This window comes from Lemur catta, chromosome 6 (assembly GCF_020740605.2).
Source record: "Lemur catta isolate mLemCat1 chromosome 6, mLemCat1.pri, whole genome shotgun sequence".
Classification (NCBI taxonomy): Eukaryota; Metazoa; Chordata; class Mammalia; order Primates; family Lemuridae; genus Lemur; species Lemur catta.
Window position 1 is genome coordinate 100,222,728 of NC_059133.1, and position 27,858 is coordinate 100,250,585.

Consider the following 27,858-nt stretch of genomic DNA (forward strand, 5'->3'; position numbering starts at 1 on the left):
CCCCTTCCCTTCCTCTGTTCTGGGACAGGAGCCTCCCTTCCGTCCAGGGGCTCTGCGTGAATGTCTTCCCCTCCGTCTCCACGCGGCTGTTTTGTTTCATCTCTGCTCCAGTGGCTCCTCTTCGGCGAGGTCTTCCCTGTGAGAACCGCCCTCCTCCCAGCCACCCCTTAGTTCCTTTCAGTCATTATGGATTCACAGGGCACAGGAGTGAATTGGCTCATTTAATATCTGTCTTCTCCTCTTGAGCGTGAGCCCCGCGGAGGCAGCAGGGTCTTGGTCTGACCCGTTCACCGTGAACCCCCAGCGCCTGCAGCAGAGCTGAGGTGCAGAGCTCAACACATCCTTGTAGCCTGAACGTATACCTATGACTCCTGCCCTTGAGCAACCTAAGCACAATTCCCCATCCTTCAGTGACAATGACACACTCAGCTCCCTCTGTCTCCACTTTCCTTTCTCCTGGGCAGCGCCGCCCACCGTACTTTCCCTTCTTCCCCAGCCCGGCTAGCGGAACACGCACAGCACTGGCAGGATCACGTGTGCAGGTGCTGGGGACTGAGTGTGCCCAGGCTGGTCTGCTCTCACGGCTGTCACCCAGGGAGCTGTGCCAGAAGCCCCCGACAGCTTCATTTAAAGCACACTTGGCTGCCTTCCTTCTCCTAATCCTTCCTGAACGACAGTCTCCAGGGCTGGGCTGGGGCAAGTGCATTTTGAAAACACTTCTCTTGGAAACTGGGACGCGTTACTGCAGCCGCCTGCAGGAAGGCAGTGGGGAGGGCAGGCTGGGAGCTCCGACTGCCGGAATCGCACTGGCCTGACTCTGGACAGGCATCCTCACGCTGCTTGGGATGCGGACTGGGCCCAGCTCAGGAAGCTGTCAGTAGGACACACTGAGGGAAAGTTTGTCAAGTACCTAACACAGAGTATTTTAAAGCAAACCCCAGAAATCCTATTATTTCACTCAAAAGGTATCTCTAACAGGTGAGACCTTTTAAAAGCTATAATACCGGGATCATTATTGCAGCTAACGACATTAACAATAATTCTCTAATGTCAGCTAGTACCTTACCTGTGTTCAGGTTTCCCTGATTGCCTTAAAAATGTCTTGTTCAGCTGCTTCCTTTGAATCAGGACCTAATCAAGGCCCACATGTCACATCTGGTGGATTTGTCTCTTGCGTCTCTTCTCCCTGCTCTCTGGAACCCTTGTTCGAGCCCTGTCTGTCTATCAAAGATACGCTTTTCCAGGTCAGCAATAACCTCAGTGTTGCTAAAGCTGACGGTCGGTTCTCAGTCCTCGTCCTCCTCCTCCCCCGCCTGTCCGCCCCTTTGGCTCCAGGGGCCGCACCCTCCTGAGGGAAGCTGCTGGAACTCTGGGCGTCTCCTGGCTGCTCCCCAGCCCCACCCCCACCTCTGTGCTCGCACCAGGGTGCTGCCTGTCCTCTGTCTTGTTTATATTTCCGTTCTCACTCCTTGGTGGAGTCCTCCAGGCTCAAGGCTTTAAAAGCATCAAAAGTTGGTATCTCTGGCCCCTTCCAAGTGCCCACTGAACATCTCCACGTGAGGGTCTAATACTTGTCCTAAACTTAATCTGCCAAAGCTCCACCCCCATCTCCCCCCCAGATTCTCCCATCCATCCCTCTAATAGCTTTGGCCCCACCGTGGTCCTCCTCCTCCACTCCTCTTTCTCTCACCCACACTGGCCCTCAGGGAGTGCTGTCAGCCTGACTGCTGATTGCCACTGTCACTGCCACCCCCCTGGTCCAAGCTACCAGCCCCCTACCTGAACTCCCTGCTTCTGTCTTTCTTCCCTCTTCAACCCAGCATCCAAAGTTCCTTTTAAGCATCTGCTGCTCAAAATCATCCAGTGGTTCTCTGTTTTTCTCAAGGTAAAGGCCAAATACTTCACAATGGACTCCAATGCCCTCAACAAGAGACACTCGCATTTTTGGCAGGAACACTCTTCATTGTGTGGTCTGGGCTCTTGTCTTAATTGAGCAAGCAGGCAGGCTGCTGCTCTGGCCTTTGTGCTGCTGTTCCTTCTGCCAGGAGCTGCCCCCCCTGCCAGGGCTGCTCCCCCTGCCAGGAGCTGCCCCTCCTGCCAGGAGCTGCTCCCCCTGCCAGGGCTGCTCCCCAGATGGTCACAGAGCTCCCCATCGCCCCCTCTGGGCCTTTGCTCAGGTGTGATCTTCCCAGGGCACCTGTTTGAAATTGCAAATTCCTTTTCTCCCAGGCCCCTGCTCTGCTTTCTTTTCCAGAGCACTGATCCTGTTCCATGTATCAATACTACACATTTTCACTGTGGGTCTGTTGCTGTCTGTCTGTAAGCTTCACGAAGGGATTTGGAAGTGTTTTGTTCACCACTGGCACACAGTACACATGCAATAAGTATTTGAGAGGCAGATGAAAGAATACATATGCCATGAAAATACATACTTATGTAGAGAAGGAAACAAGCTTTTCTAAGCTGTAAGAATACAGACTTAGTTTCATCCCTAGCGAGGCCTGGGGTATGCTCAGCCTGGGGTGGAAAGCAGGGGAGGGGCTATAAGAAGGTCAGTTTATTTCTCAGATCAGGTCAGGAAGGCTTCCTGGAGTTGGTGGGGTTTTAGGACTCACCTTCAGCTCGTTTTGAACCAGATTATAGCCCCTTGGCAGCTACCCCAACCTTGATGACTGCTAACAACAATGGGCACCCCAGGGAACAATAGTCCAGAGAGACTCCGGATGGAGAAGCACACTCGCTGAATCTTATTTCTCCTGCAATTTACCAGCGTCTGTGGGAGGCTGCAGTGGCATGCCAGTAGCTGCAGGGCAAGTTCAAATGGAGCTCCTCAATAACGTCTGCCTCCCACCCACCCCTTGGCCCTCAGAAAAGCCCACCCCAAATGATTGCACAATGGCAGGCTACCCGGAACTTGCTGTGCAAAACTCAGCGGACAGGAAGAGGGACCTAGACTCACAGCTGTATGTACAGTGGAATACTCTGCACCTATTAAAGAGAATGAGGCAGCTCTTCTTATACTGAATATGGACAGATCACTAAGATACATTATTAGGGGGAAAATCAAGGTGCAGGACAGCACATAGTATACTGGTACTCATGAAAAAAGAAACATACACACATATTTTTGCTTGAGTGTACACAGGATATCCCTGGAAAGACACTGGGAAATTGCTAACAGTGCCTGCTGGAAGGTGTGTGTGGGTGTGGGGGGTGGTTAGCAAACAGGGATAGGGGAGACACTTTTGTTGTAAACTCTTGTATCTTTAAATCTTGTACTATGTCAATGTATTATCTACTCAAAAAGAGTAAATTAAGTTTTAAAAAAGAACACAACCAGATTGACAAAAATGAAAACCAACAGGGCCGTGTGAAAAGTCCCAGCATTTTAGGTGTGAAAAGCCACTTGCACAAGAAATATAGGTGGGCAGATGCCAGAGTCCTTCAAGTACAAGAGCCCCGGGGCTTTAGCTGACCTCATTTGTGATGATTCCTACCTGTGGCCCAGGCTGAGGAAGCCAGAGGGTTCCCAGGCGCCATCCAAAACTAGGCAGGGCCCAGAGCCTGCCCGCCGCTGGGGGAGGGGTGAGGGAGGGCCTCCCTGTGCCCAAGCTGGTCACACCCCAGGGCTGCAGGGGTCACTTCTGGCTCCTGTGTCCCAGGAGAGCAGTGACTGAGGTCAGGCGGAGCCACCCACAAAGCCATGTGGAGCAGGAAGTGCTAGGATTAGGGGTGTCAGTCTGAAAAGATGGGCGTGAGTAGATTGGAAGGCAAAGGAAGGGCAGGGTGGCTGCCTTCAACCATTCAAGGGGCTGTAAAATCAAAGTGGGGAGGAGGAGTCCTATTCGGAGTCCTCTAGAACTGCGGTCCCCAACGCCTGGGCTGCTGACTGGTACCGGCCCATGGCCTGTTAGGAATCTGGCCGCACAGCGGGAGGTGAGCAGTAGGCTAGCAGGTGAAGCTTCATCATAAGAGCCGCTCCGCACCCCTGGCATCACCGCCTGAGCTCCGCCTCCTGTCAGATCAGAGGAGGCATTAGAGTCTCCCAGGAGCGCGGACCCTATTGTAAACTGTGCATGCGAGGGATCTAGGTTGCAGGCTCCATATGAGACTCTAACGCCTGACGATCCGAGGTGGAGCTGAGGCGGTGATGCGAGCGCTGGGAGCGGCTGCAAATGCAGAAGTTTGACTGCACAATGAATGTCATGAGCTTGACTCATCCCCAAACCATCCCTGTCCCCCGTCAGTGGAAAAACTGTCTTCCATGAAACCGGTCCCTGGTGCCAAAAAGGCTGGGACTGCTGCTCTAGAAGACGCAGGTGGCGTGGTAAGAGCTCTCTCCCTTCACACCCTTTCTGGCCCAGGTCTTGCCACCGGAAGGGTCCCCAGAATAGCAGCAGCTTCCGTCCTGTGAGTGCTCGCTGCTGCCAGGCACCGGCTTGCTCGCACGTTCTTGGCCCCGCCTACGGATTTGCACAGCCAGCCGGTGCGCCTGGGACTGCCCATCTCCCCGTTTCAGGGATGAGGAAACCGAGGCTGTCACCGCTCATGACACAGTCAGGAGATGCGGAGTCAGGCTTCAAACCCAGTGCAACGCCCTGAACTGCAGCACAGGCTGGGCCGTGACACCTGCAGCCTCTGGAACTCCAGGCCTGTGCCCACGACATGCCACCGGTACAGACGTGGCAGGCTAAGATACGGTGGGGCATTTTTTGCCGGGGAGTCTTGGGCACAAGGACGACTGGGAGGTAGACACTGAGTCCCCGCTGGACCTCCCTGACCCTCCCAGTAGCCCTCGCCTTAATGTCCCCTTTTCTCCGAAGGGCATCCACTCACACCAGCCCGGGCCAGGGGCACGGAGGGTGGCGGCGGGGGTGGCGAACGCATCCAGCATCCAGCCACAGGGAGCCCCAGGGCCTGGGCGGGCGGTGACGTGGCCTGGAAGCCCCGCTCCCCCTCGGTCCGGGAAGGCGCGCCCGGCGCTCCCCAGGCGGCGTGGGCTGGCAGGGGTGCCCAGGCTGCGTTGGGGGCGCGGGCCGGTGGCGTCGCAGTGTGCAGCGCCGACTGCGCGGCCAGGGCCGGAAGGGCTTTTCGGGGCTTGCGGGCTCAGCGGGCAGGAGGGGGGACCTGGGGGTGCTCAGGCCGGGTAGGGCAAGAGCAGCGTGGTCCTGGATCCTCCCCTCCTGCCTCTCTGGGTTTTACGCATTCCTGGCCAGAGGGAGCCCAGTGGCAATTTCTGAGGCACTGAGAGCTCCAAACCCCTGCAGAATTCACCTTGTCCCGCCCCAGGGCCCACAGGGATCTGCCGCCTTCTGTTCTTGAAAGGGAGGTCAATTCAGTCTCATCCGTGCCCCATCCGGAGCTTCCTCCTACGGCTGTGGCATTTAGAAGTCTTTTTTCACATCTAAGCTCTGTCCTTCCTAGTGCAGCAGACCCTGCTCTGCTTTCCCAGACTTGGTGACCTGGGGCAGAGGGGGCAGGAAGGAGGGCGAAGAACGACTGTCCCCACTGAGCAGGAGGGGAAACTGAGGCAGAAGGGGAAAGTGTGAGGGAGGCTGCTGCATCAGGACTCAGGAGTCCTCCTTCTGGGTCACAGTCCAGCTGCCAGAAGAGAGAGTCCCCTCCCTAGTCTGCCTAGGGCAGCGCCCCACTTGCCCCTGGAAGTCCCTTCCCTGACGGGCTCTGCCGTGTGGTAAGTAGCGTGGAGACTGCCAGCGACGGCCGGCGAGCCAGTCTGGAAGCATCGGGGGTGCCTGTTCCCAAAGACCAGGCTATGCACAGCAGACACAGAAGCCGGACCCAAGCAAAAAATTCCCAACTGCTTCACAGAGTTTTTTTACTGCTGTTATTTTTAAATAATCATTGTGTTGAATCAATGCGTTGAATGAAAATCGTGGCTGAGTGGAATCATTCATCAGGGAAGAAACTGGAATCCCCTCGCCTCTCTGCCTGGGATGAGGAGTGCATTCCTGATGGGAGGCAGGCGGACGCTGGTCTGAGCAGAGGTCACTGGTGCCAGGCCCTGGCCACAGCTCAAGACAGGCTGCAGGCAAAATCATGCTGCAGCCTTCTGTGTCAGGCTGCCCTGAACCTGGGCTCCAAACACTAAACTTCAGCAGAAAGTCCCAGAAAGTACCTGCCCCCACTCCCGCAGCCTTCTCCCCAGCAGCTTGCTCCCCAGGGGCCTGGGCTCCTGCACGCCCGTGGTGGGGAGTGTCAGAGGATGGGCGTGGAGGCATTGCACCCCATTTTGCAGAGGGTGAGACTAAGGAGGAGCAGGCTAGAGACGTGATGCAGAGACAGAAGGAATCCCTAATGACGGTGTGACAGCACCAGGGTGTCTCTGGGGGACAGTAAGATAAATCTGTGCTGGGCTCTGCCATGAGGCTTGCACACTGTGCTGTGGTGTGGGTTGTCCTTCAGCTACCCCGCGCCCCAGTCAGTAACACACAGTCACCTTGGAGGAGCTGTGCCCACTCAGCGCCCCCCCCACATCATGCACACGCCCACTTGCCCTCCCAGTGGGATCCTGGCGCTCACCCCGACACAGCTGATACTGCCTGGCTGAGAAAGTGGGATAAGAGGCCCGGAATGTGAGTGCTGGTTCCTGTTTTGTCTCCCAGGCCAAACTGTGACCCCAGAATCCAGCTCTCTCTCCTCTCTTCCCCTTGAGACATGGCCACACTTCAGGCCTCCTTTCCCTCCTCTCCTCGCTGGCCCACTGCCTGTTTCTCATTCTGCCTGCTGACAAGGCTTGTATGTGTGTGTGCCGCTGAGCTCTGAGGTGAAACCCTCACTCCAAGGCCTTGCTCATGCTTTGTTCTCAATGCAGATTTCCAGGCTGACTGGTCAGAGGCTGGGGTGGAGGGGAAGAGGCTGCTCACACATGTGGCTAGGATTGGGGTGGGCTCTGTTAGCTGGGAGGGGCAGAAGCCCAGTCCAGCTTTCCTCGCGTGCTCAGCTGCAGGACAGTGTGTGTTGCGTCCAGCACAGCCTCCTCCCTGGGGGGACTTCCTCCTGCAGAGCTGTCCTCAGCCCTGACACCACACTGTCCCCTCCACCCGGCAATCTGCGAGCCTGCCTGGGCCCTGCAGACAAAGCATTTGTTTACTCCACCGGTGTTCACCGAGCACCTCCGAGGTGCTGAGTTTGGCTCTCATCCCTGTCCTCTTCTGGCTCCTGCCAAACCAGCGTCTACTGCCTGCCAGCCCCTCCTGTCCATAGCATCCCGCCCCATAGCACACCCAACAGAGTCATGGGCATTTTGCCATCCAAAAATATTATTTTAAGATCCTAGAAAGGAGCAAATGAACTTAGCATGGACCATTATGCTCCTTAACTTCTTGCCTTGTGACTTTCACACAGGAAGTTCATGGGAAAGTGTCCTTCTATAGCCTCAGTCATTACTGTGCCACCACAAGTCCATGTGGGAGTGCCCTGTGTCCCTCCTCTTTCCTGCCCAGGGCTGCGCAAGGCAATTCCAATTCCCCCAGAATTTAGTGGAGGTGAAGATACGTCTGGACTGTCACATTCTCCCTCCGGAGCCTCCTGCCCCGGCCTTCAGCTGGGCAGTGCTACCATGGTACCCTCCTCTCTCACCAAACCCTGCTCTCAGAAATCACACAAATAAACTCCCTCATGCGGAAGTGTAAAAGACTGATAAAGCTAAATGTATTGGTTTTCTCCTGTCCTAGAATTTTCATTTTAACAAGGGGGATAACCTTGAATTACCCAAAGTAACCTCCGATTGTGGGGTTGTTGCCATAGGTGAGATATTCTGGAAGGCAGAGGGACCTCCTTAGGTCCCCTGAACCCCAGTAACTAGCTATAGGTTTGGCCCTGCACACCTATGGAGCAGTCGTGACAAGCTCTTTTGGTCCACCACCATGTAATGTCAAGAGCACTGGATGAAGAGTTAAGAGAATCTGAGCTCTAAACCTAGTTCTGCCACTAACTAGTTTGGATGCACCAGTCACTTCACTCTTGTGCCTTAGCTTTCTCATTTGCCAAACAGGAAGTTTGGACCAAGTGACCTTAAAGGATCCTTCCAGCTCTGACATTTGCTTAACTTCCTGGAGGGGCTGAAGGACCCTGGTTCAGCTCCTAACACCCTCCAGCCTCTGCACGTGTGGCTTAGAGGGAATGGAGCACGTGGTCCTTCTTTGGCTAGGGACTTGGACAGGCCGCCTGCATGCCCTCTGTCCGTAGCAGGAGGAAAGGCACCACTCACATACACCTGTCTCACAGAGTTACATAACCCTTCCAGACCAGCTATTCCCAACAAAGCAATAGCAAAACAGCCTGTTCCCTGCCCCACCCCACACTGTGCCCCAACACACACACACACACACACACACACACACACACACACACACACACACACACCGTCAATCTTTGCCTATGGTGGCCTTGTAGCCACAATCAACCTGGGAGAGAATTTTGGAAGCCCACCATATTTTCTTTTTCATTTCTTTTGTTTTTCCTGGAAGGCATCTCATCTAAGAAAAGTCTTTAAGAGAAGAAACTCATTTACCTTCCTTTTTTTTTTTTTTTTTGAGACAGTGTCTCGTTCTGTTGCCCAGGTTAGAGTGCCGTGGCCTCAGCCTAGCTCACAGCAACCTCAAACTCCTGGGCTCAAGCGATCCTCCTGCCTCAGGCTCCTGAGTAGCTGGGACTACAGGAGTGTGTGACCACACCTGGCTAAGTTTTCTATTTTTAATAGAGACGGGGTCACTCTTGCTCAGGCTGGTCTCAAACTCCTGAGCTCAAGCAATTCTCCGGCCTCGGCTTCCCAGAGTGCTAGGATTACAGGTGTGAGCCACTGTGCCCGGCCTCATTTACCTTTTAGTCCTGACCAGAGAAAGCAGAGTCCTCCCCCCCAAACCCCTCCTCACACCATCCAAAGGATCCACAACAGCACGTCAGGCCTCGTCTTTCCTCACGGCGCCCCCCCCCCCCCCACCCCGCTGTTCTTCCCAGCTTCCTGCCCTCAGAACCACCCTCCACTCTGCCCTTGACAGGTCAGTAGACCTTTCCCTAGATGAGACTGTAGTTTCCCTATTCAGGAAATGGGGGTGCTCATTTTTCTCTGCCTGGGGTATGCGGTGATATCTCAGATCTCCTTGATTAATGTCCTTAAGAGAAGTGCAAGTAATCTTAAAATGCTGCAGAAGAGATTTGAGCTGGACTTCAAGAAGCACTTCCCAGCTGTGAAGTGTGAGCTCACATTACAGATCAGTAAGGGCTGGTGGATTTGTCCTGCCCGGCTGCTTTTCAAGGTAAGCTTGACATCCGTGTACCTGGAATGTCTTGGGTGCATGTTGTCCAGAGGGAGAAGGCAAATGAGAAAAGGGCACAGGTAGAAAGGTGGCCTGGCAGAGTAGAAGGAATCCTGAACCTGGATTCTAGTCTGTCAGTGTTGTCTGATGTGGGATGAGCCTCTTATCTTTCCTGCACCCTGGAATCTTTACCTGTAGAAATACTACAATGTGTGGTGCACTTACTAGGTGCCCAAAACAGTACTAAACAGATGCCATTATCTAATGTTTAAACTGCATGGCAACCCTTTAAGGTAGATATTACTGCTTGTTTTACAAGTGAAAAAACAGAGACTGAAAGAAAGTAAATGACTCTGCCAGGCCTCCCAACCAGCAGGTGGTAAAGCAGGGTCACACCCAGTGTGCCCGCCCCAGACCCACGTTCCCGACCACCGGGATCCTGAACACTGTGTGATCCTGCGGATTCCTGAAGTTCCTTTCAGCCTGGAAAATCTAACTTCTCCCTTTCCTAACTCTGACTCCCTTTCTTTTTGGTAATGCCCTCATTTCCTGAAATGAGGATGGACACCCCTTTCCTCTGTGGAAACAAGAAACCCTTTGCAGCTTCTGTGGGGACCTCCCTTCATACCTTTCCAGAAGCGGAGGAGGAAGGTGCTGCAGTGGCCCAAGCCTCAGGAGCCCTGCCAGGTGGCCTGAGGTTTGGGAACCTGCCAGGTGCAGTGAGTGTCCCCGGGACTTCTTCCTAAGAAACTCCTTGTTAGGATATTGCAGCCCTGTGTCCAGGGCAATTGCCAGCATGTTTGGGCTCCAGTGAAAAAAATATTTAGGGCTCCCAACAAGGGCAATTTGCCCAAAAATCTTTACCTGGGATGTAAATTCCAAAGTTGGGTCTCTTTCCAGACCCTGGGCCCAGATGTTTGTCCCAGCTGCCCTTCCTTTTCAAGTCACCTTCCCTCACATTCCTGACTCCATCTGCCTTTGTTCCTAAGTGACCTTTGCAACTCTGGCTGCACAGATACTGGCTGAATCGGTGGGACCAACTGCTGCTCCTGCTGCTTGCCTTTGGGCCGGCGGGAAAATGTGCTAGGAGGACTTTGTGAGGCCCGCGCCCTGTGTGGGTCTGCGGAGGGGCAGGGAGTGAGATGGGGGGGTGGGGGGAGCACCGCACAGGGGCTGGTGAGGAGGAGGGAGGCAGTCAGGATTTCCCAGGGACCAGAGGATGACGGTTTCTCTTCAGTTTTGCTCCTTGTTGGATGAAAGGGAGGAAGGGGCAGTGGTCTAGGCACTTGGGAAGGCAGGGGACAGGGTCTTTGCAAGTGCCCACTGCGTGCCAGCTTCCAGGTATGCACACAAAGATACATACTCCCTGCTCTCAGTGAGCCTTCATTCTGGCCCCACTGTCCATCTTGCTAGCTGGAGGTTCTCTCTGTGCCAGGGCAGGGGAATGAAAAGAGGACAGGCGGATTGGTGAGCATTGGCCATGTGGTGCTTCCTCAGCAGCCAGGCCTTCTGGGCACAAGGTAGGCAAGGGCCTGTGTGCCGGGGCTCTCCCTGCCCTGCTGGCAGCATTGAGCATCGGAAGGGTTAGAGTCGGGGATGCATCACCCGAGGATGGACGAGATGCACAGGCAATACAGATATCTCCGTGGATTGACTCTTCTGGGCTCTGTTCCCTTTCCAGCTGTCCTTGGCTTTTACTATTCTGACATAACCCTTGACTTCAACCAAGTCAGCCTTCTTCTCTCTGGCTCTGAACATGGTTTGTACGCTCACCCTTTTTACCTCTCCTGATCTGCTAGATGGTAGCTCTAGGCAGCCACGACATGCTTACACTCGTTCAGATGTTCTAGGCACGGTCTCATGTAAGTTGAGCAAGAACCATTTGCTCCTTTCCAATCTTTGCACACACACAGTACAGGGTTTTGAATGGACTGGACACTTACTGCATATAGTTGACTGACTAATAGACTTTCCCACTCTCTTAATAGCTTCAAGGATGGGCCAGTCATGAGCTGCCACCTTCAAGCAGACAACCCTGACCCAGTAGTAGCTGAGACACCTGTTCCACTCAGCATCTTAGACAGCTCACGCTAAACCCATGTCCACAGCCTCCAGGCATATGAGACCACGGAGCTCAAAAGGTGACTCAAGATTTATTTCATGCTTAAAGGATGAGGGTAGACAGCAAAGAGACTTCCCTGTGTAGGCTAAGTGGAGGAAGGATAGAGGGAAAAAGGATGAGAGAGACGAAGTGTTTGAGGGAGACAAAAGAAGGGAGGCAGGGGAAGGAAGGAAAGTAGTGAGGAAGAGGAAGGATGTAAAAGGAAGACCAGGGAGGAAGAAAGAGAGAAGAGGATTCATAGATGATATTGTGTATCTCTGTGGCATCGGTTGTGATTTCTCCTTTCATGTTCCTGATGGAAGTTATTAGAGATTTTTCTTTTCTGCTCTTGGTTAGTCTAGTCAGTGGTGTGTCTATTTTGTTTATCTTTTCAAAGAACCAACTTTTTGTTTTATTAATTTCCCTTATGGTATTTTTGTTGTCCTTTTCATTTAATTCTGATTTGATCTTAATAATTTCTCACCTTCTGCTGGGTTTGGGGTCAGTCTGTTCTTCTTTCTCCAGCTCTTTGAGTCTATTCATTAGGTTGTCAGTTTGTAAGTTTTCTGTCTTTTTGATATAGGCATGTATGGAAATGAATTTTCCTCTCAGGACTGCTTTAGCTGTGTCCCACAGATTTTGATAAGTTGTGTCTCCCTTGTCGTTTAATTCAAAGAATCTTTTAATTTCTGACTTGATTTCTTCCTTTATAAAATAATCGTTCAGGAGAAGGTTGTTTAGCTTCCCTGACTTTGAGTAGGAATGAGAGTTTCTGTTAGGGTTCATTATTACTTTTATTCCACTGTGATCTGAGAAGATGCATGGTATGATTTCTATTTTTCTAATTTTTTTAAGACATGCTTTATGTCCTAGGATATGGTCAATCTTAGAGAATGTCCTGTGAGCTGATGAGAAGAATGTATATTCAGTGGATTTCGGGTAGAATGTCTTGGAGATGTTGGTCAGGCCCATTTGTTCTAGCATTGTATTTAAGTCCATTATTTATTTGCTTATTTTCTGGAGGATCTGTCCTGTACTGTCAGTGGGGTGTTAAAGTCTCCAGCTATTATAGTATTGTTGTCTATCATTTAGTTCAGATCAAGTAGGGTTTGCTTTATGAATCTGGGTGCACCTAGGTTGGGTGCATATATATTAAGTATAGTTATGTCTTCTTGTTGAATTGTGCCTTTCACCAGTAGGTAGTAACCATCTTTGTCTTTTATTACTTTTGTTGATTTAAAAAGTAAGTTATTGGAAATTAAAACTGCCATACCAGCTTTCTTTTGGCTACCGTTTGCTTGAAATATCTATTTCCATCCTTTTATTTTCAGTCTAAATGCATCTTTGCAGGTTAGGTGAGTTTCCTGAAGACAGCAGATACTTGGTTTGTGTTTTTTTATCCTTTGGGCCAGTCTATGTCTCTTTCATGATGAGTGCGTTGCGCACCGTCTGGGGAATGGTCATGCTTGAAGGTGCTGACTCGGGGAGGTGGGGGGTGGGGGAGGGGATGGAGGTATGACTACATGGTGAGTGCCAGGCGCACTGTCTGGAGAATGGACACGCTTGAGGCTCTGACTCAGGGGGTTGGGCGGGACATGGACAATGTATGTAACCTGAGCTTTTGTACCCCCATGATGAGCTGAAATAAAAAAAAAAAGAAAAGAAAAAAAGAAAGAGAGAAGAGGACAGGAGCTTCTGAGCCATTCAGACTTCACAGCTATGCTGAGGTAGGGAGCTTGGAGTAGGAGCTGAATTTGAATTGTAATGCAAGAACTTAGCCACTAGCAGCCATCTGCCGGTGGACTTGGAGACATGAGCAAGCCCTGTCATCCACAGACTCGTGGCTGGACGGGTGGGCAGATGTGCTCAGAGAAACTGTGATCACACTGAAGCCAGCAGCTTCAGGTAGGGTCATGTGCTTCCACGGCAAGGGGACTTTGCCAGGTCAAGTTGAGGTTCTGGCTCCAGCCAGGAGAGGAATAATAATCAATTCTGTAGATGCTGTGGGCCTTGATTGAAAAAGTAAAGAAGAGGGAGCTATGCTTTCTGCTTCCGTTACGAGGCAAAAGCAGTGGGAGGCAGAGCTTAGCAAGAGTCAGGAAGCACGGAGGGAAAGAATTTTAACCCCTTGGGTGTTTTTCTTCCATAATATCTCTGCACTCCCCCACCCCCATATCGTTGCTTCTGTGACCTGACCTCCAAGGCCACCACCTTTATGTCTCCCTCCTTCCGCTGAAAGGCCAGACTGCATATTAATGTAGAGCAGATGGCAATGAAATGATTCATTATTTCCCAGTCCCAAGTTCCCCAGGGCTTCTGCCTCTACTGGAATTGGGCAGGAAAAGGAGTTCTAGGGGTAAGAGGCAAACTGTGTGGTGAAAGACTGCATCTGACCCAGTGCCTGGCCCTGGAAACCCTCACCACCCTTCGGCCACCTCCCTGAGGCTGCATTCTCACTACAATGAGGCCAGAGGAGGAACGAGAAAAGATTCACAGCAGAAATACGATCAGGGGACCCTCTGTGCCATCTCTCCCTCCTACTTCAGCAGGCCCAGTGGAAACCTGACACCGCAGGGAGTGCCCGGGAGAAATTCCAGGGAGAGGGCTACTGGCCCCGCGCTGCTCCTCCTCACCTCACCCTGTCCGTGGAGGTCTCGCCCTGCCTGCTGGCTCCATCTGGCCTTGCACCGTGGAGAGGTGTGGGCAGCGGAGAAGACACATGGGCAGAGAGCAGGCTGGGGCCAAACATGGCGTCAGCAACGATGATTCCTTCCTGAGGTTCTTTAACTGGTGTTAAAGTTGGGCAAAACCATGGGGAAAGAAATGGGTGACCCAGAAGGTTATTCAGCCAGCCAAGATGGCCATGGTGTGACAACCAAGGGAAGAGAGCTGTAGGGAGAAGGTGAGGCAGGCATGTCGGTGGTCTCTGAGTCTCTGCATCCACAGGCTTGGGGAGCAGGGCAATAGCAGGACAGAGGAAGGAGATGGTCTTAGTGCCAGGCACAACTTCCTAAATGAAAGATTTCCAACAACTTCCACTCTCCACCATGCTAATTATTTCTTATTTTTGTTCTGCTCCCTTGGGAAGCAGAAGCAGGACAGGTGAGAAGGAAAGACAAGGACGTCATGTCCAGGATTCCTCTCTAGTGCTGACATGTGAGGCTGGATTAGGAATCCAGGCGATCCCTAAACCCCTGCATCCCCAGCAGGAGTGTCTGGGTGGAAAGGGTTGGGCTCTCTAGGTTGCTTTGGTGGCCACAGAAAGGTCTTTGCCCAGGAAAAATGATCTTTCCTCAACTCTTCATGCCTGCACGGTCCCCTGAAGAGACACAAAGGAAGTGGGGGTGCAGTGGGAGAAAAGGGAGACACCAGAAGCTGGGAGCAGAGGAAGCAGGTGAAGGATCGTAATTATCAGAAGCTGTGGCCCCCCTCAGGGAATGGACTGGAGTGGCTCTTTACCCCTGTCTGGGAAAAGATCACATGCTGTCTTGTATGTGGCCTTTTGCCCACCCATGGGCACTGAGGGAAAATGGACTTTCTGCTTTTTATGTGAGATGAGGGAAGAAAACTGTGAAACCGAGGGAAGGGAACATGGGCCATGGAGTAAGTTGGGGTGGAAAACTGCATCTTCTTGGGTTTAAATCAAATGCTTTAGGTCTGCCAAGCCAGATCATCCGCCTAGGTCTTCACCCCTAAGATCTCATGGTTCCAGTCAAACCTGCCCTGTGAGCTAATGCGCCCCAACCCAACTTCTCTAACTACAGCAGATGGGAGAACAAAGTGAGTTTTTAAGGAATACGGCAAATCTGCACAAGTGTCCCCTAGATTTAAAGCGCACTTGAGTCTGAGTGAAGATGAGATTCCTGGCTCTCCTGTCCCCTCTTACTCCCTGGTCTCCTTTAGCAGCACCGTTGTCAGGGGCAGGTGCCGCCCAGGCACTGATTTCCTTTCTCTCGAGCTGTTCTTCCATTCAGGTCTCCCATCGCCTGTCTAATCAAAGAAAGGAAGCTGACATGGCCACAGCCTTCCCAATACAGAGGATGGAATATTCCAGCCCACTTTCATCCCTTCTTCTCATATTCCTAGTTCATGGGCCTCTCGAGTGAAGAAAGAGCCTGAGGCCCTAGGTCCTGGGGGCTAACATTTCTCCCAAGCCCCAACACACGATTCCTGTCATCACCCAGTCGCCAAGGGGAAATAAGGCTTGGAGTCAGTAGCCACAGCAGAGAGCCACAGCAGGCATTATACCCAAATACCAACTCCCTTTGCCAACTGTCCCCTCATCATTGTTCACTTTCCACCACGGCCAACCACCCTGCACAGAAATCCTCCTTGAGTCCGAGGAAAAAGCTCTAACCAGACTGAGTCTTCGAGCTGTAACTGAGTCCTCCATCGGTTTGATGGGTGGGTTCCCTGCAGCCCTTTGGCTCTGTGGGGAGTCGGAAGAAAGGTGCCCACTCAGGTCTGAGCAGAGTAGGCTTCCCCAGTGAGCCACTCCTGGCTTTGACTCCCACTGCACCAGTTACAGAGCCAGCTCATTCCTCTGGGAAATTCTTTCTCCCACCCTTTATCTTCTTCTATTTGCAGCTCCTCTGCCCTCTCACATCTCTCCTGCTTCTCAGCTGTATCCTCTGCCTCCTGAATTCCCCTTTACCCCAATCCTACTCTTCCAGGACTCCAGCCCTTTCAAAGCTCTTAACGTGCCTCTTTGCCAAGCCTCCGCCTTTTTCATATCTCGTTCTCCATTCAAATAATTATACTATCCAAACTCTCTTCCAATTTTTTTCTAGCTTAAAAAATCCTTCAATGTTTCTTTTTTTTTCAGTTTGATCTTCACCCCAGCTTCCTCCCAATCTAGTCTCCTTTAAACCCCGCCAGTTCCCAATATCCCCAGTCATTTAAGACCCATTTCTTCCTCCTCTGCCCCCAGTGACGGCCTGGGTATTCCTTTCTGCTCCAGCGTCCGCCACACCTTCTCAGACGCTGATACCGCTCCCTGCTTTCCTCCAGATCCCCTCGACATAGTCGTGCCCCGAGCATCTTCTCAGCCCTTCACCTTCGCGGCACCCCAGCCCTGCAGACCCTCACGTGCCTCCATTTCCACCACGGCCCCTCCTCACGCCCGCTTGCCTCCCCTCCTTCCTCCGCAACCTTCCCCTCCTCTTCCCCACTCACTCCGGTCTCCTGCTCAGGACGCCCTTGCCGAGGGCGGCGGGGGATTTGTGCTGCAGGAGGGCTCCGGCGGCAGCGCAGCAACTCGGGGGACGCTCCTTCTCCTCGTCGGCGACGGCCCCGAGCGTGCCCGGGTGCTGGTGGGGCGCCTGGGGCGCCCGAGCCCTGCCGCCGGGGCCCGGCTGGGGCCGCGCCGGGGGCTGGCCGTGGTGCTGCGGCGGCGGCGCGGGCGCGGGCTGCGGGGCCGAGGACGGGCGCGCGAGTCCGGGCGGAGGCTGGGCTTGCGGCAGCCGCTGACGCTCCCACAGGCTGCGGTTCTCGGCGCTGAGCTCGTCCAGCCGCCGCTCCAGCTCGTCGATGCGCTGGCGCTGGGTGTGGATGAGGCTCTGCTGGTTCTGCACGATGGCGGTGAGCTCCTTGAGGTAGAGCACGGCGCGCACCGGGTTCTCCAGCAGGCTCTCCATGCCGCCCGCCGCCGCCTGCGCCCCGCCTGCGCCTGGGCGGGCGGCGGGGAGCGCGGGGCGCGGGAGCCCAGCAGCCCGGCGGCGGCGCCCCCCTCCCGGCCTGCTCCCGCCGCCGCCGCCGCCGCCGCGTCACCGCCGCACGACTCGCACCCGCGCCGGGCGGGACCGCGCCGGCCGCCCGCCCCTCCTCCCGGCCGCGCGAGGACGCCGCGCTCCCGCCGCAGGGCACGGGGCCGCGGGAGCGGGGGGACCGCGGCGGCTCGGGATGAAGGCGGAGAATCCGACCGGGGCGCAGGAAAGGGGGCCGGCGGGGAGCAGCGGCCCTGGGAAAGCGCGGCGAGACCACAGGACGGGAGAAGCGGGCGAGAAAGAGGCCGAGAGGCGGGAGAGGCCGGCAGCAGACAAAGGGAAAGCAGGAGCGCGGAGAGCCCTGTGGGAGGAGAAGGCACGCGGCTCCAGCGGGTCGCAGAGCCTTCCTCGCGCGGCCCCATCTCGGAGGACAGGCCACACTTGCCTCCCCTGCACGCGGCAGTCGGCCCTGCTGGGGCGTCCCCTGCACGCAGCACCCGGGGCCCCTGCGAGACCCCAGAGAACCCCTGGTCCTGGTCTTTCCTTCGGCCTCGAGAAAACTTAAGGTAGGAAGCCTGTTCATGCTGGGTTTTCTCCGGGAATGAAACTCGGGAATGAGACCTCGGGTTCTCCAATAGGAACACGAACTAACTAAACCAGGCCCTCTGTGGCATGGGCTTATGCTTCCAGAAACTTCTGAATAGACCATTCTATTTGACAAACATTTATGAAATGCATGCTATTACCAAGCACTGGGCTAGATGGTGGTAAGATAAGGTTGATTAGGAAGGAGTTTTTGGCTTCTCGAAGCATATGAATAAGAGGGTGAAATGGATAATAAATAATTCATTTTGATATGTGGTGGTGGTGGCAAGTGATATGCCCAGAGTGCCATAGGAGCCAAGAGCCAGGAAGGCTTCTTGGAGGAAGTGACCCCTGAGGTGGGAAGGGTTTCCCAGGAAAGAAGGGCAGCATGAGAAGCAGCTCAGAGATAGGAATCAGCATGGACCGAATTGTTCATTTATTTCTACAATGATTGTATGTAAAATACCCACTAAGTGCAAAGTAACGTACTGGGATATATGCAGGCTACACCTAGGCTACATTATATATACAATGTATATGATGTAATACAATATATTATATATATAAACTAAATTATAGTTTTTATAATTAAGTTGATTCCATTCTAGTGAAGTATTAATAGATATGACATGTGTATGAATAAGTAAAATACAAGTCAGGATTTCTGTAAAAGCTCTTCAAACCAAGTGCCATAGGAATTCAGGGGAGGGAGAGGTTTGGTGATCTGATAAGGCCCGATGGATATGTTATCCAAGTTGGGCCATGAAGCTTGGGAAGGATTTCAACAGGTAGAACAGGAGGCCAGAGATGGGGAAGATATGTCAGGCAGCAGGAAAAGACTAAGGAATGGAAACAGAGCACTATGGTTTCATCTAATTTGGCAGGAAAATGATCCTTTCTTTCAAAAACGCAGTGGGACAGGAAGGAGGCAGGGCCGTGGGTGCTCTGAGCACATTTGTTGCTGTGCTGTTCCATTCTTCACGCAGGCAGTCCACCAGGCTCCCCGTCTACCTCCTGTTCCTTTAGAGGAGGCTTATTTGTGGATATCATGTGCCCAGTGAACGGGGCCACCCACAGCATTTGGTGCCAGACTTGAAATGACCTCATGGGGAGGAATTTGTGCTCAGCAAATAAACTGGTTTCTCTGCACTTGAGTGCAGTGCTTTAATTTTGCTTTCCCCCCAATTAATCTTCCCAGAAAATTTTTTTTTTTGTAAAGAATGAATGAAGGGAACTTATTCACAGCTGAGCCAACAGTTGGGGGAACAGAGCACCCAGAAGGATAGTTGCATAGTGACCAGTGTTCCAGCTAAAGAATGGAGGTTGGGGATGGAATAGGTCACAGAAAAACTCAAACACTGTTCCTCTGAATTGTCTTTGCTTGCCTAGTTGATTTGTTGTCCAAGATTTGGGTGCTCATAGAGACCAATACCACAAGTGCAGCATAATTATCCATGGGGCTTGTTCGCCGTGCAGATTTCTAGGCCCTGTATCAATCCTGCTGTATGGGAATCACTAGGAATGTGGCCCAAGTGTCTTCATTCTTTAAATGTTTTTTTCTTTTATTGAAATAATAAACTTATTGACATAATTTACATGCAATAATATAACCTATTTTGAGAGCACAGTTCAATGAATTTTGACAAATATGTACACTTGTGTAGTCACCACTACAATCAAAATTTCCATCTTTGCAAAAAGTAACCTCGTGCCCCTTCGCTGTCAATTCCTCTCACCCTCAGCCCTAGCTAACCACTGACCAGCATTCTGTCAATGTGTGTTAATTGTGCCTGTTATAGAATTTCATGTAAATGGAAATCATACAGTATTTACTCTTTTGTGTCTTTCTTTTTTGCTAAGCAACATGCTTTTGAGGTTCGTCCATTCTGCTATAGGGATCACTAGTTCTTTTTATTTCTAAGGAGTAGTCACAATATATAGATACACCATCACTTATCTATCTGTTCACCTGTTGATGGATATTGTGGTTGTTTCCAGGTTCTGTTTATTTATTTTTATTTTTTAATTTTTATTTTTTTGAGACAGAGTCTCACTCTGTTGCCTGGGCTAGAGTGCCGTGGCTTCAGCCTAGCTCACAGCAACCTCAAACTCCTGGGCTCAAGCAATCCTACTGCCTCAGCCTCCCAAATAGCTGGGACTACAGGCATGCGCCACCATGCCCAGCTAATTTTTTCTATATATTTTTAGTTGTTTGGCTAATTTCTTTCTATTTTTTTAGTAGAGACAGGGTCTCACTCTTGCTCAGGCTGGTCTCGAACTCCTGAGCTCAAATGATCCACCTGCCTTGGCCTCCCAGAGCGCTAGGATTACAGGCGTGAGCCACCGTGCCCGGCCAGGTTCTGTTTATTTTGAATAAAGCTTCTATGGTCTTTAATGGACAAGTTTTTATGTGGACATATGTTTTCATATGTTACAGATATTTTATCAAGAGTAAAAATCTAGAATTGAAATTGCTGGATTGTATGAAAGTATGTGTTTAATTTAATAAGAAACTGCCAAAATGTTTTCCAAAGAAGTTGTATGATTTTTTACTCTCACCAACAATCTGTGAGAGACTCACGTGTTTCACATCCTTGCTGACACTTGGTATTTCCACCCCTTTTATATTTAATCTATTTGAGTGGGTGAGTAGTAATATAGCAATATGGTTTTAGTAAGGGTTTTCCTGATGACTAGTGCTGTTAAACACCTTCTCATGTGCTTATTGGCTGTTTATACATCTTCTTTGCCTACTGTTTCTATTGGATTGTATTCTTACATTGAGTTGTAAGAATTCTTTATATATTCTGGAAAGCAGTCTTTGTCAGATGTATGTATTGCAAATATTTTCTCAGTCAGTGGCTTGCCTTTTCATTTGTTAACATTATCTGCTGAAGAGTAAAGGATTTATTTTGATGAAAAGCTTATCATCAATTTTTCTTCTACAGCTGACGCTTTTCATGTCCTGTAAAAAATTATTTCCCTGTTCCAGGGTTATAAACATGTTCTCTTATGTTTTCTTCTGGAAGTTTTATAGTTTTTCCTTTTTTGATTGCGATTCATTTCAGGTTAATTTGTGTGTTTGGTATGAAGAATGAAGATAAAGTTTCTTTGGAGGAAGGTTTTTAACTAAAAATTCAAATTCTTTAATAAACATAGGGCTATTCTATTTGTTTATCCATTTTGGCATTTGCATCTCTGATAGGCAAAATGACCTTCCAAAGGTGCTCATGTCTTCATTCAAAACCTGTAAATATGCTACTTTATGTGGCAAAATGGACTTTATTTTTCATTGTTATTCTTTTCAAAAATTTATTTTTTTAATTTAAAAGTATTAGGGTACAAACGTTTTTGATTACATATATTGATTTTGTTATGCCTGAGTCAGGGTTATAAGTGTGCCCATCACCCAGCTAGTGTTCATTTGTACCTGTTAGGTAGGTTTTTGCCCACCCCTTTCTCTCCCCTCCCCACTGCTTGATTTCTGCTGAGTTTTACTTTCTTCTGTCCATATGTGTGTTCACTTGTTAATTCCACTTTAATAGTGAGTATGTGTGGTGTTTGTTTTTCCATTCTAAAGAATACTTCACTTAGGATAATGGTCTTCAGTTCCATCCAAATGGTTGCACAAGGCCTTAATTCATCATTCTTCATGGCTGAGTAGTATTCCATAGTATACATATACCACATTTTGTTAATCCACTCATGAATTGATGGGCACTTGCGTTGATGTCACATCTTTGCAATTGTGAGTTGTGCTGCAATAAACATTCATGTGCAGGTGTCTTTTTGATAAAATGACTTCTTTTCCTTCAGGAAAATACCCAGCATTAGTGGGGCTGCTGGATCAACAGCAGGTCTACTTTAGTTCTTTGATGAATCTCCATGCTGTTTTCCATAGGGGTCATACTAATTTGCAGTCCCACCAACAGTGTATAAGCATTCCTTTCTCTCTGCATCAATGCCTGCAGTTATTGTTTTTGGACCTTTTAATAAAAGACATTCTAACTGTGGTAAGGTGATATCTCATTGTGGTTTTAATTTGCATTTCCATGATGATTAGTGATGTTGAGCATTTTTTTCATATGTTTCTTGGCCATTTGTCTATCTTCTTTTCAAAAGATCTGTTCATGTCATTGCCCACTTTTTAATGGGATTGTTTGTATTTTTCTTGTTGATTTGCTTAAGTTCTATGTAGATTCTTGTTATTAGCTCTTTATCAGAGGTATAGCTTGTGAATATTTTCTCCCATTGTGTAGATTGTCTATTTTCTCTGTTAATTATTTACTTAGCTGTGCAGAAACTTTTTAATCAAGTCCCATTTATTTATTTTTATTGTTGCTGTGATTGCCATTAAAGTCTTCTTCATAAATTCTTTGCCTAGGCAGATATTTAGAAGAGTTTTTCAGACATTTTCTTCTGGACTTCTTATGGTTTCATGCCTTACATTTAAATCTTTTATCCATCTTGAATTAATTTTTGTGAGTGGTGAGAGATCCATATCTCTGTTTCATTCTTCTGCCTGTGGCTATCCAATCTTCCCAGTATCATTTATTGAATAGGGCTTCTTTTTTTTCCCAGTGTATATTCTATTTTGTCAAGTATCTGTTGGTTGTATGTGGATGGTTTTGCATCTGGTTCTCCGTTCTGTTCCATTGATCTATGTCTCTATTTTTGTGCTAATGTCATGCTGCTTTGGTTATTATAGCCTTGTAGTATAGTTTCGAGTCTGTTAATGTGATGCCTCCAGATATGTTCTTTTTGCTTAAGATTGTTTTGGCTATTAAGGCTTTTTTCTGGTTCCACATGAAGCATAGAATTATTTTCTTCTAGGTCTGTGAAATATGATGTTGGTGTTTTGATGGAGATTGCATTAAATCTGTAAATCACTTTGGGTAGTATGGACATTTTAACAATGTTGATTCTACCTATCCCTGAGCATGATATGTTTTTCCATTTGTTTGTGTTGTCTGTGATTTCTTCCTCAATGTTTCATAGTTCTCTTTGTAGAGATCTTTTATCTCCTGGGTTAGGTATATTCCTATATATTTTATTTTCTTTATAGCTATTGTGAATAGTATTGAGTCTTCAGATTGACTGTTATTGGTGTATAGGAATGCTACTAATTCGTGTACATTGATTTTGTAACCTGAAACTTTGCTGCATTTATTTATCAATTACAGGAGTCTCTTGGTGGAATCTTTGGGGTTCTCTAGATATAAGATCATATCATTAGCAAAAAGTGATAATTTGACCTCCTCTTTCCTTATTTGGATACCTTTTACTACTTTCTCTTGCCTCATTGCTCTAGGTAGGACTTCCAGCACTATGTTGAAGAGAAGTGGTGACATTGGGTGCCCTTGTCTTTTTCCAGTTCTTAGTGAAAATGCTTTCAACTTTTCCCCATTCAGCACAATGTTGGCTGTGGGTTGGTCATATATGGCTTTTATAATCTTGAGTTATGTTTTGTCCTATGCCTATTTTGTTGAGATTTTTATCATGAAATGGTGCTGAATTTTGTCCAATGCTTTTTCTGCATCTTTTGATATGATCATATGGTCTTTGTTTTTGCTTCTGTTTATGTGGTGAATCACGTTTATTGATTTCCATAGGTTGAACCATCCATGCATCCCTGGGATGAAGCCTACTTGGTCATGGTGGATTATTTTTTTGATGTGCTGTTGCATTCAGTTTACTAGTATTTTATTGAGGACTTTTGCATGTATATTCACAAGGGATATTGGTCTGTAGTTTTCTTTCTTTGTTGTGTCCTTTCCTGGCTTTGGTATCAAGGTGATACTGACTTCATAGAATGACCTGGGGAGAACTCCCTCCTTCTCAATGTTATAGAATAATTTCTGGTGTATAGGTACCAGCTCTTCTTTGTAGGTCTGGTAAAATTCAGCTGTGAATCCATCTGGTCTTGGGATGTTTTTTGTTGGAAGATTTTTTTTGTTATTGTTTCAATTTTCTTGCTCATTATTGGTCTGTTCAGGAATTCTATTTCTTCTTGATTGAGTCTTGGCAGATTTTGTGTTTCCAGGAATTTGTCCATTCCCTCTATGTTTTCAAATTTATGTGCGTAGAGATTTTCATAGTATTCACAGATGATATTTTGTATTTCTGTGATATCAGTTCTAATATCTCCTTTTCATTTCTGATTGAGCTTATTTGGGTCCTTTCTCTTCTATTTCTTGTTAATCTAGCAAGAGATTTATCAATCTTGTTATCTTTTCAAAGAGCCAACTTTTTGTTTCATTGATCCTTTGTATTGGTTTTTTGTTTTTCATTTCCTTTAGTTCTGCTCCGAGCTTTGCTATTTCTTTTCTTCTGCTGGCTTTGGGTTTGGTTTGCTCTTACTTTTCTAGTTTCTTGAGATAGGTCATTAGATTGTTAATTTGTGATCTTTATGTCCTTTTGATGTAGGCATTTAAGGTTATGAATTTTCCCCTTAGGACTGCTTTTGCTGAATCCCGTAGATTTTGGTAGCTTGTGTCTCCTTTGTCATTCATTTCAAGGAATCTTTTGATTTTTATTTTAATTTCATTATTGACCCAATAATCGTTCCTCAGAAGGTTGTTTAATTTCCATGACTTTGTGTAGAATTGAATGTTTTTCTTGGAGTTGATTTCTAGTTTTATTCCACTGTGGTCTGAGAAGATACATGGCATGATTTCTATTTTTAAAAAATTTTTTAAAATTTATTTTTATTTCAGGATATTATGAGGGTACAAACATTTTAGTTACATTTTGTGTCTTTGCCTCACCCAAGCGAGGATTAGAGGCATGCCCTTCCCCTCTACAATGCTCACCACATCCATTAGTTGTGAGTTCACCCCCCTAACCCCCTAATCCCCGGAGAATATTACTATCCTGTGAGTACCATAGTGTTGATCAGTTAGTGCCAATTTGATGGAGACTACATGTGGAGCCTATTTGTCCAATGTTGTGATACCTCACTTTGAATAATGGGCTCAAGCTCAATCCAGGAAAATAAAAGAGATGCTAGATCACTGTCATTTCTTATAATTGAGCAATATTCCATTGTATACATATACCAAATTTTAATAATCCACTCATAAATTGATGGGCACTTGGGTTGTTTCCACATCCTTGTAATAGTGAGTTGTGCTGCCATAAGCATTCGGGTGCAGATGTCTTTATTATAGAATGTCTTTTGCTCTTTTGGGTAGATGCCTAATAGTGCTATTGCTGGATTGCATGGTATTTCTATTTTTAGCTCTTTGAGGTATCTTCAAATTCTTTTCCACAGAGATTGCACCAATGTTCAGTCCCACTAGCAGTGTAAGAGTGTTCCCATCTCTCCACATCCTCGCCAGCATTTGTTGTTTTGGAATTTTTTGATAGAGACCAATCTCACTGGGGTTAGGTGATATCTCATTGTGGTTTTGATTTGCATTTCTCTAAAGATTAGAGATGTTGAACATTTTTTTTATGTTTGCTGGCCATTATTCTGTCTTCTTTTGGAAAGTTTTTGTTTATTTCCTTTGCCCATTTATTGATGGGGTGGTTTGATTTTTTTCTTGTTGATTTTTTAAAGTTCTAGGTAGATTCTTATTATCAGCCCTTTATTGGATGTATAGAGAGCAAATATTGTCTCCCATTCTGTAGGCTATCTATTTTCTCTAATGATAGTTTCCTTGGCTGTGCAAAAGCTTTTTAATTTGATCATATCCCATTTATTTATTTTTGTTGCTGTGATGATTGCTTTGGGTGTCTTCTTCAAAAATTCTTTGCTTAGGCTGATGTCTGAAAGTGTCTTCCGAACATCTTCTTCTAGAATTCTTAAGGTTTAATGCCTAAGATTTAAGTCTGTTATCCATCTTGAATTGATTTTTGTGAGAGGTGAGAGGTGGGAATCCAGTTTCATTCTTCTGCACGTAGCTATCCAGTTTTCCCAGCACCATTTATTGAAAGAGATTCTTTTCCCCAGTGTATATTTTTGTCTGCTTTGTCAAAGATTAGATTATCATATGCAGATGGTTTCATCTCTGGATTCTCAGTCCTGTTCCAAAGGTCTATGTCTCTGTTCTTGTGCCAGTACCATGCTGTTTTAGTTACTGTAGCCTTGTAGGACAGCTTGAAGTCTGGTAGACTGATACCTCCCAGTTTGTTCTTTTTATTAAGATTGCTTTGGCTATACGAGGTCTTCTCTGGTTCTGTACAAAATGTAGAATTATTTTTTCTAGATTCTGTAAAGAATGATGATGGTACTTTGATAGGGATTGCATTAATTCTGTAGATCACTTTAGGTAGTATGGACATTTTAACGATATTGATTCTACCAATCAATGAGCAAGGTAGATTTTTCCATCTGTTTACATCTTCTACAATTTCTTTTCTTAATGTTTTGTAGTTCTCCCTATACATGTCTCTACATATTTCATTAAATATATTCCTAGATATTTAATTTTCTTTGAGGCTATTGTAAAAGGCATTACATTTTTTATTTGAATTTCAGTTTGACTGTTATTGGTGTATATGAATGCCTCTGATTCGTGTGTTTTGATTTTGTATCCTGAGACTTTACTGAATTCATTTATCAATTCTAGGAGTCTCTTGGCTGAATCTTTGGGGTTTTCTAGATATAATATCATGTCATCGGCAAAGAGTGAGAGTTTGATCTCATCTGCCCCCATTTGGATGCCCTTAATACCCCTCTCTTGTCTAATTGCTCTAGCAAGGGCTTCCAGCACTATCTTGACTAGAAGTGGAGATAGGGGGCAACCTTGTCTGGTTCCGGTTCTACGTGGGAATGGTTTCAATTTTTCCCCATTCAGTATGATATTGGCTTTGAGTTTGTCATAAATGGACTTGATAATTTTAAGGTATGACCCGTCTATGCCTATTTTGTTAAGAGTTTTTATCATAAAGGTGTGCTGGACTTTGTCAAATGCTTTTTTTGCATCTATTGAGAGAATCATATGGTCTTTGTTCTTGGTTTCACTTATGAGGTGAATTGCATTTATAGATTTGCATATGTTGAACCAGCCTTGCATCCCTGGAATAAAGCCCAGCTGGTCATGGTGAATAATTTTTTTGATGTGCTGCTGAATTCGATTTACTAAAATTTTGTTGAAGATTTTTGCATCTATATTCATGAGGGATATTGGTCTGTAGTTTTCTTTTTTGGTTGTGTCTTTTCCTGGCTGTGGCATCAAGGTGATATCAGCTTTGTGGAATGAGTTAGGAAGGATACCATCTTTCTCAATGTTGTGGAATAATCTCTGTAGTATAGGTATATGAGTTCTTTGTATGTTTGGTAAAATTCTGAGGTGTAGCCATCTGGTCTGGGACTTTTCCGTTTTGGGAGGTTTTTAATTGCTGCTGCAATTTCTGAGCTTGATATTGGTCTCTTCAGAAATTCTGTTACCTCCTGGCTGAACACAGGGAGGTTGTATGTTTCTGGAATTTGTCCATTTCCTCCTCATTATGTAGGTTTTGGTCATATAGATTTTTATAGTAATAAAAAAATAATGTTTTGTATTTCCTTGGTGTCTGTTGTGAACTCTCCTTTTTCATTTCTAATTGAGTTTATTAGAGTCGTTTCCCTTTGAATTCTTGTCAGTCTAGCAAGAGGGCTGTCAATTTTGTTTATCTTTTCGAAAAACAAGCTTTTGGTTTTGTTGATCTTCCGTAAAATTCTCTTATTCTCAATTTCATTTAGTTCTGCTTTGATCTTAGTTATTTCTTTTCTTCTACTAGGATATTTTTTTAAATTTGTTGAGACGTGCTCTGTGGCCTAGGATATGATCGATCTTGGAGAATGTTCCATGTGCTGATGAGAAGAATGTACATTTAGTAGTTTTTGGATAAAATGTTCTGTAGATGCTTGTTAGATCCATTTGTTCCAGAGTCCCATTTAAGTCCAGTGTTTCTTAATTTTCCTGCTTGGATGATTTGTTTAGTTCTGTCAGTGGGGTGTTGAAGTCCTCAGCAATTAGAATGCTGCTGTTTATCTCTTTGCTTAGCTCTAGTAAGGTTTGCTTTATGAATCTGGGTGCTCTTGTGTTAGGTGCATAAATATTTATGTTATGTCTTCTAGTTGAATTGCTCCTTTTGCCATTATATAATGACCATCTTTGTCTTTCTTTGCTATTATTTATTTAAAGTCAATGTTATCTGATGTGAGAATGGTTACACCTGCTTTCTTTTGGTTTCCATTTGC

General features: G+C 47.5%; 1 protein-coding gene across 1 annotated transcript in view; it reads right to left on the reverse strand.

The window, feature by feature from the left end:
• IQSEC3 (IQ motif and Sec7 domain ArfGEF 3) overlaps positions 1 to 17,015 on the reverse strand; it is a 118,113-nt gene extending 101,098 nt beyond the window's left edge. Inside the window, exon 1 of the mRNA XM_045554696.1 lies at positions 16,555 to 17,015. Within this exon, the coding sequence (XP_045410652.1) occupies positions 16,555 to 17,015 (461 nt within the window). The remainder of the gene's footprint in view (positions 1 to 16,554) is intronic.
• Between the last annotated feature and the right edge of the window lie 10,843 nt (positions 17,016 to 27,858).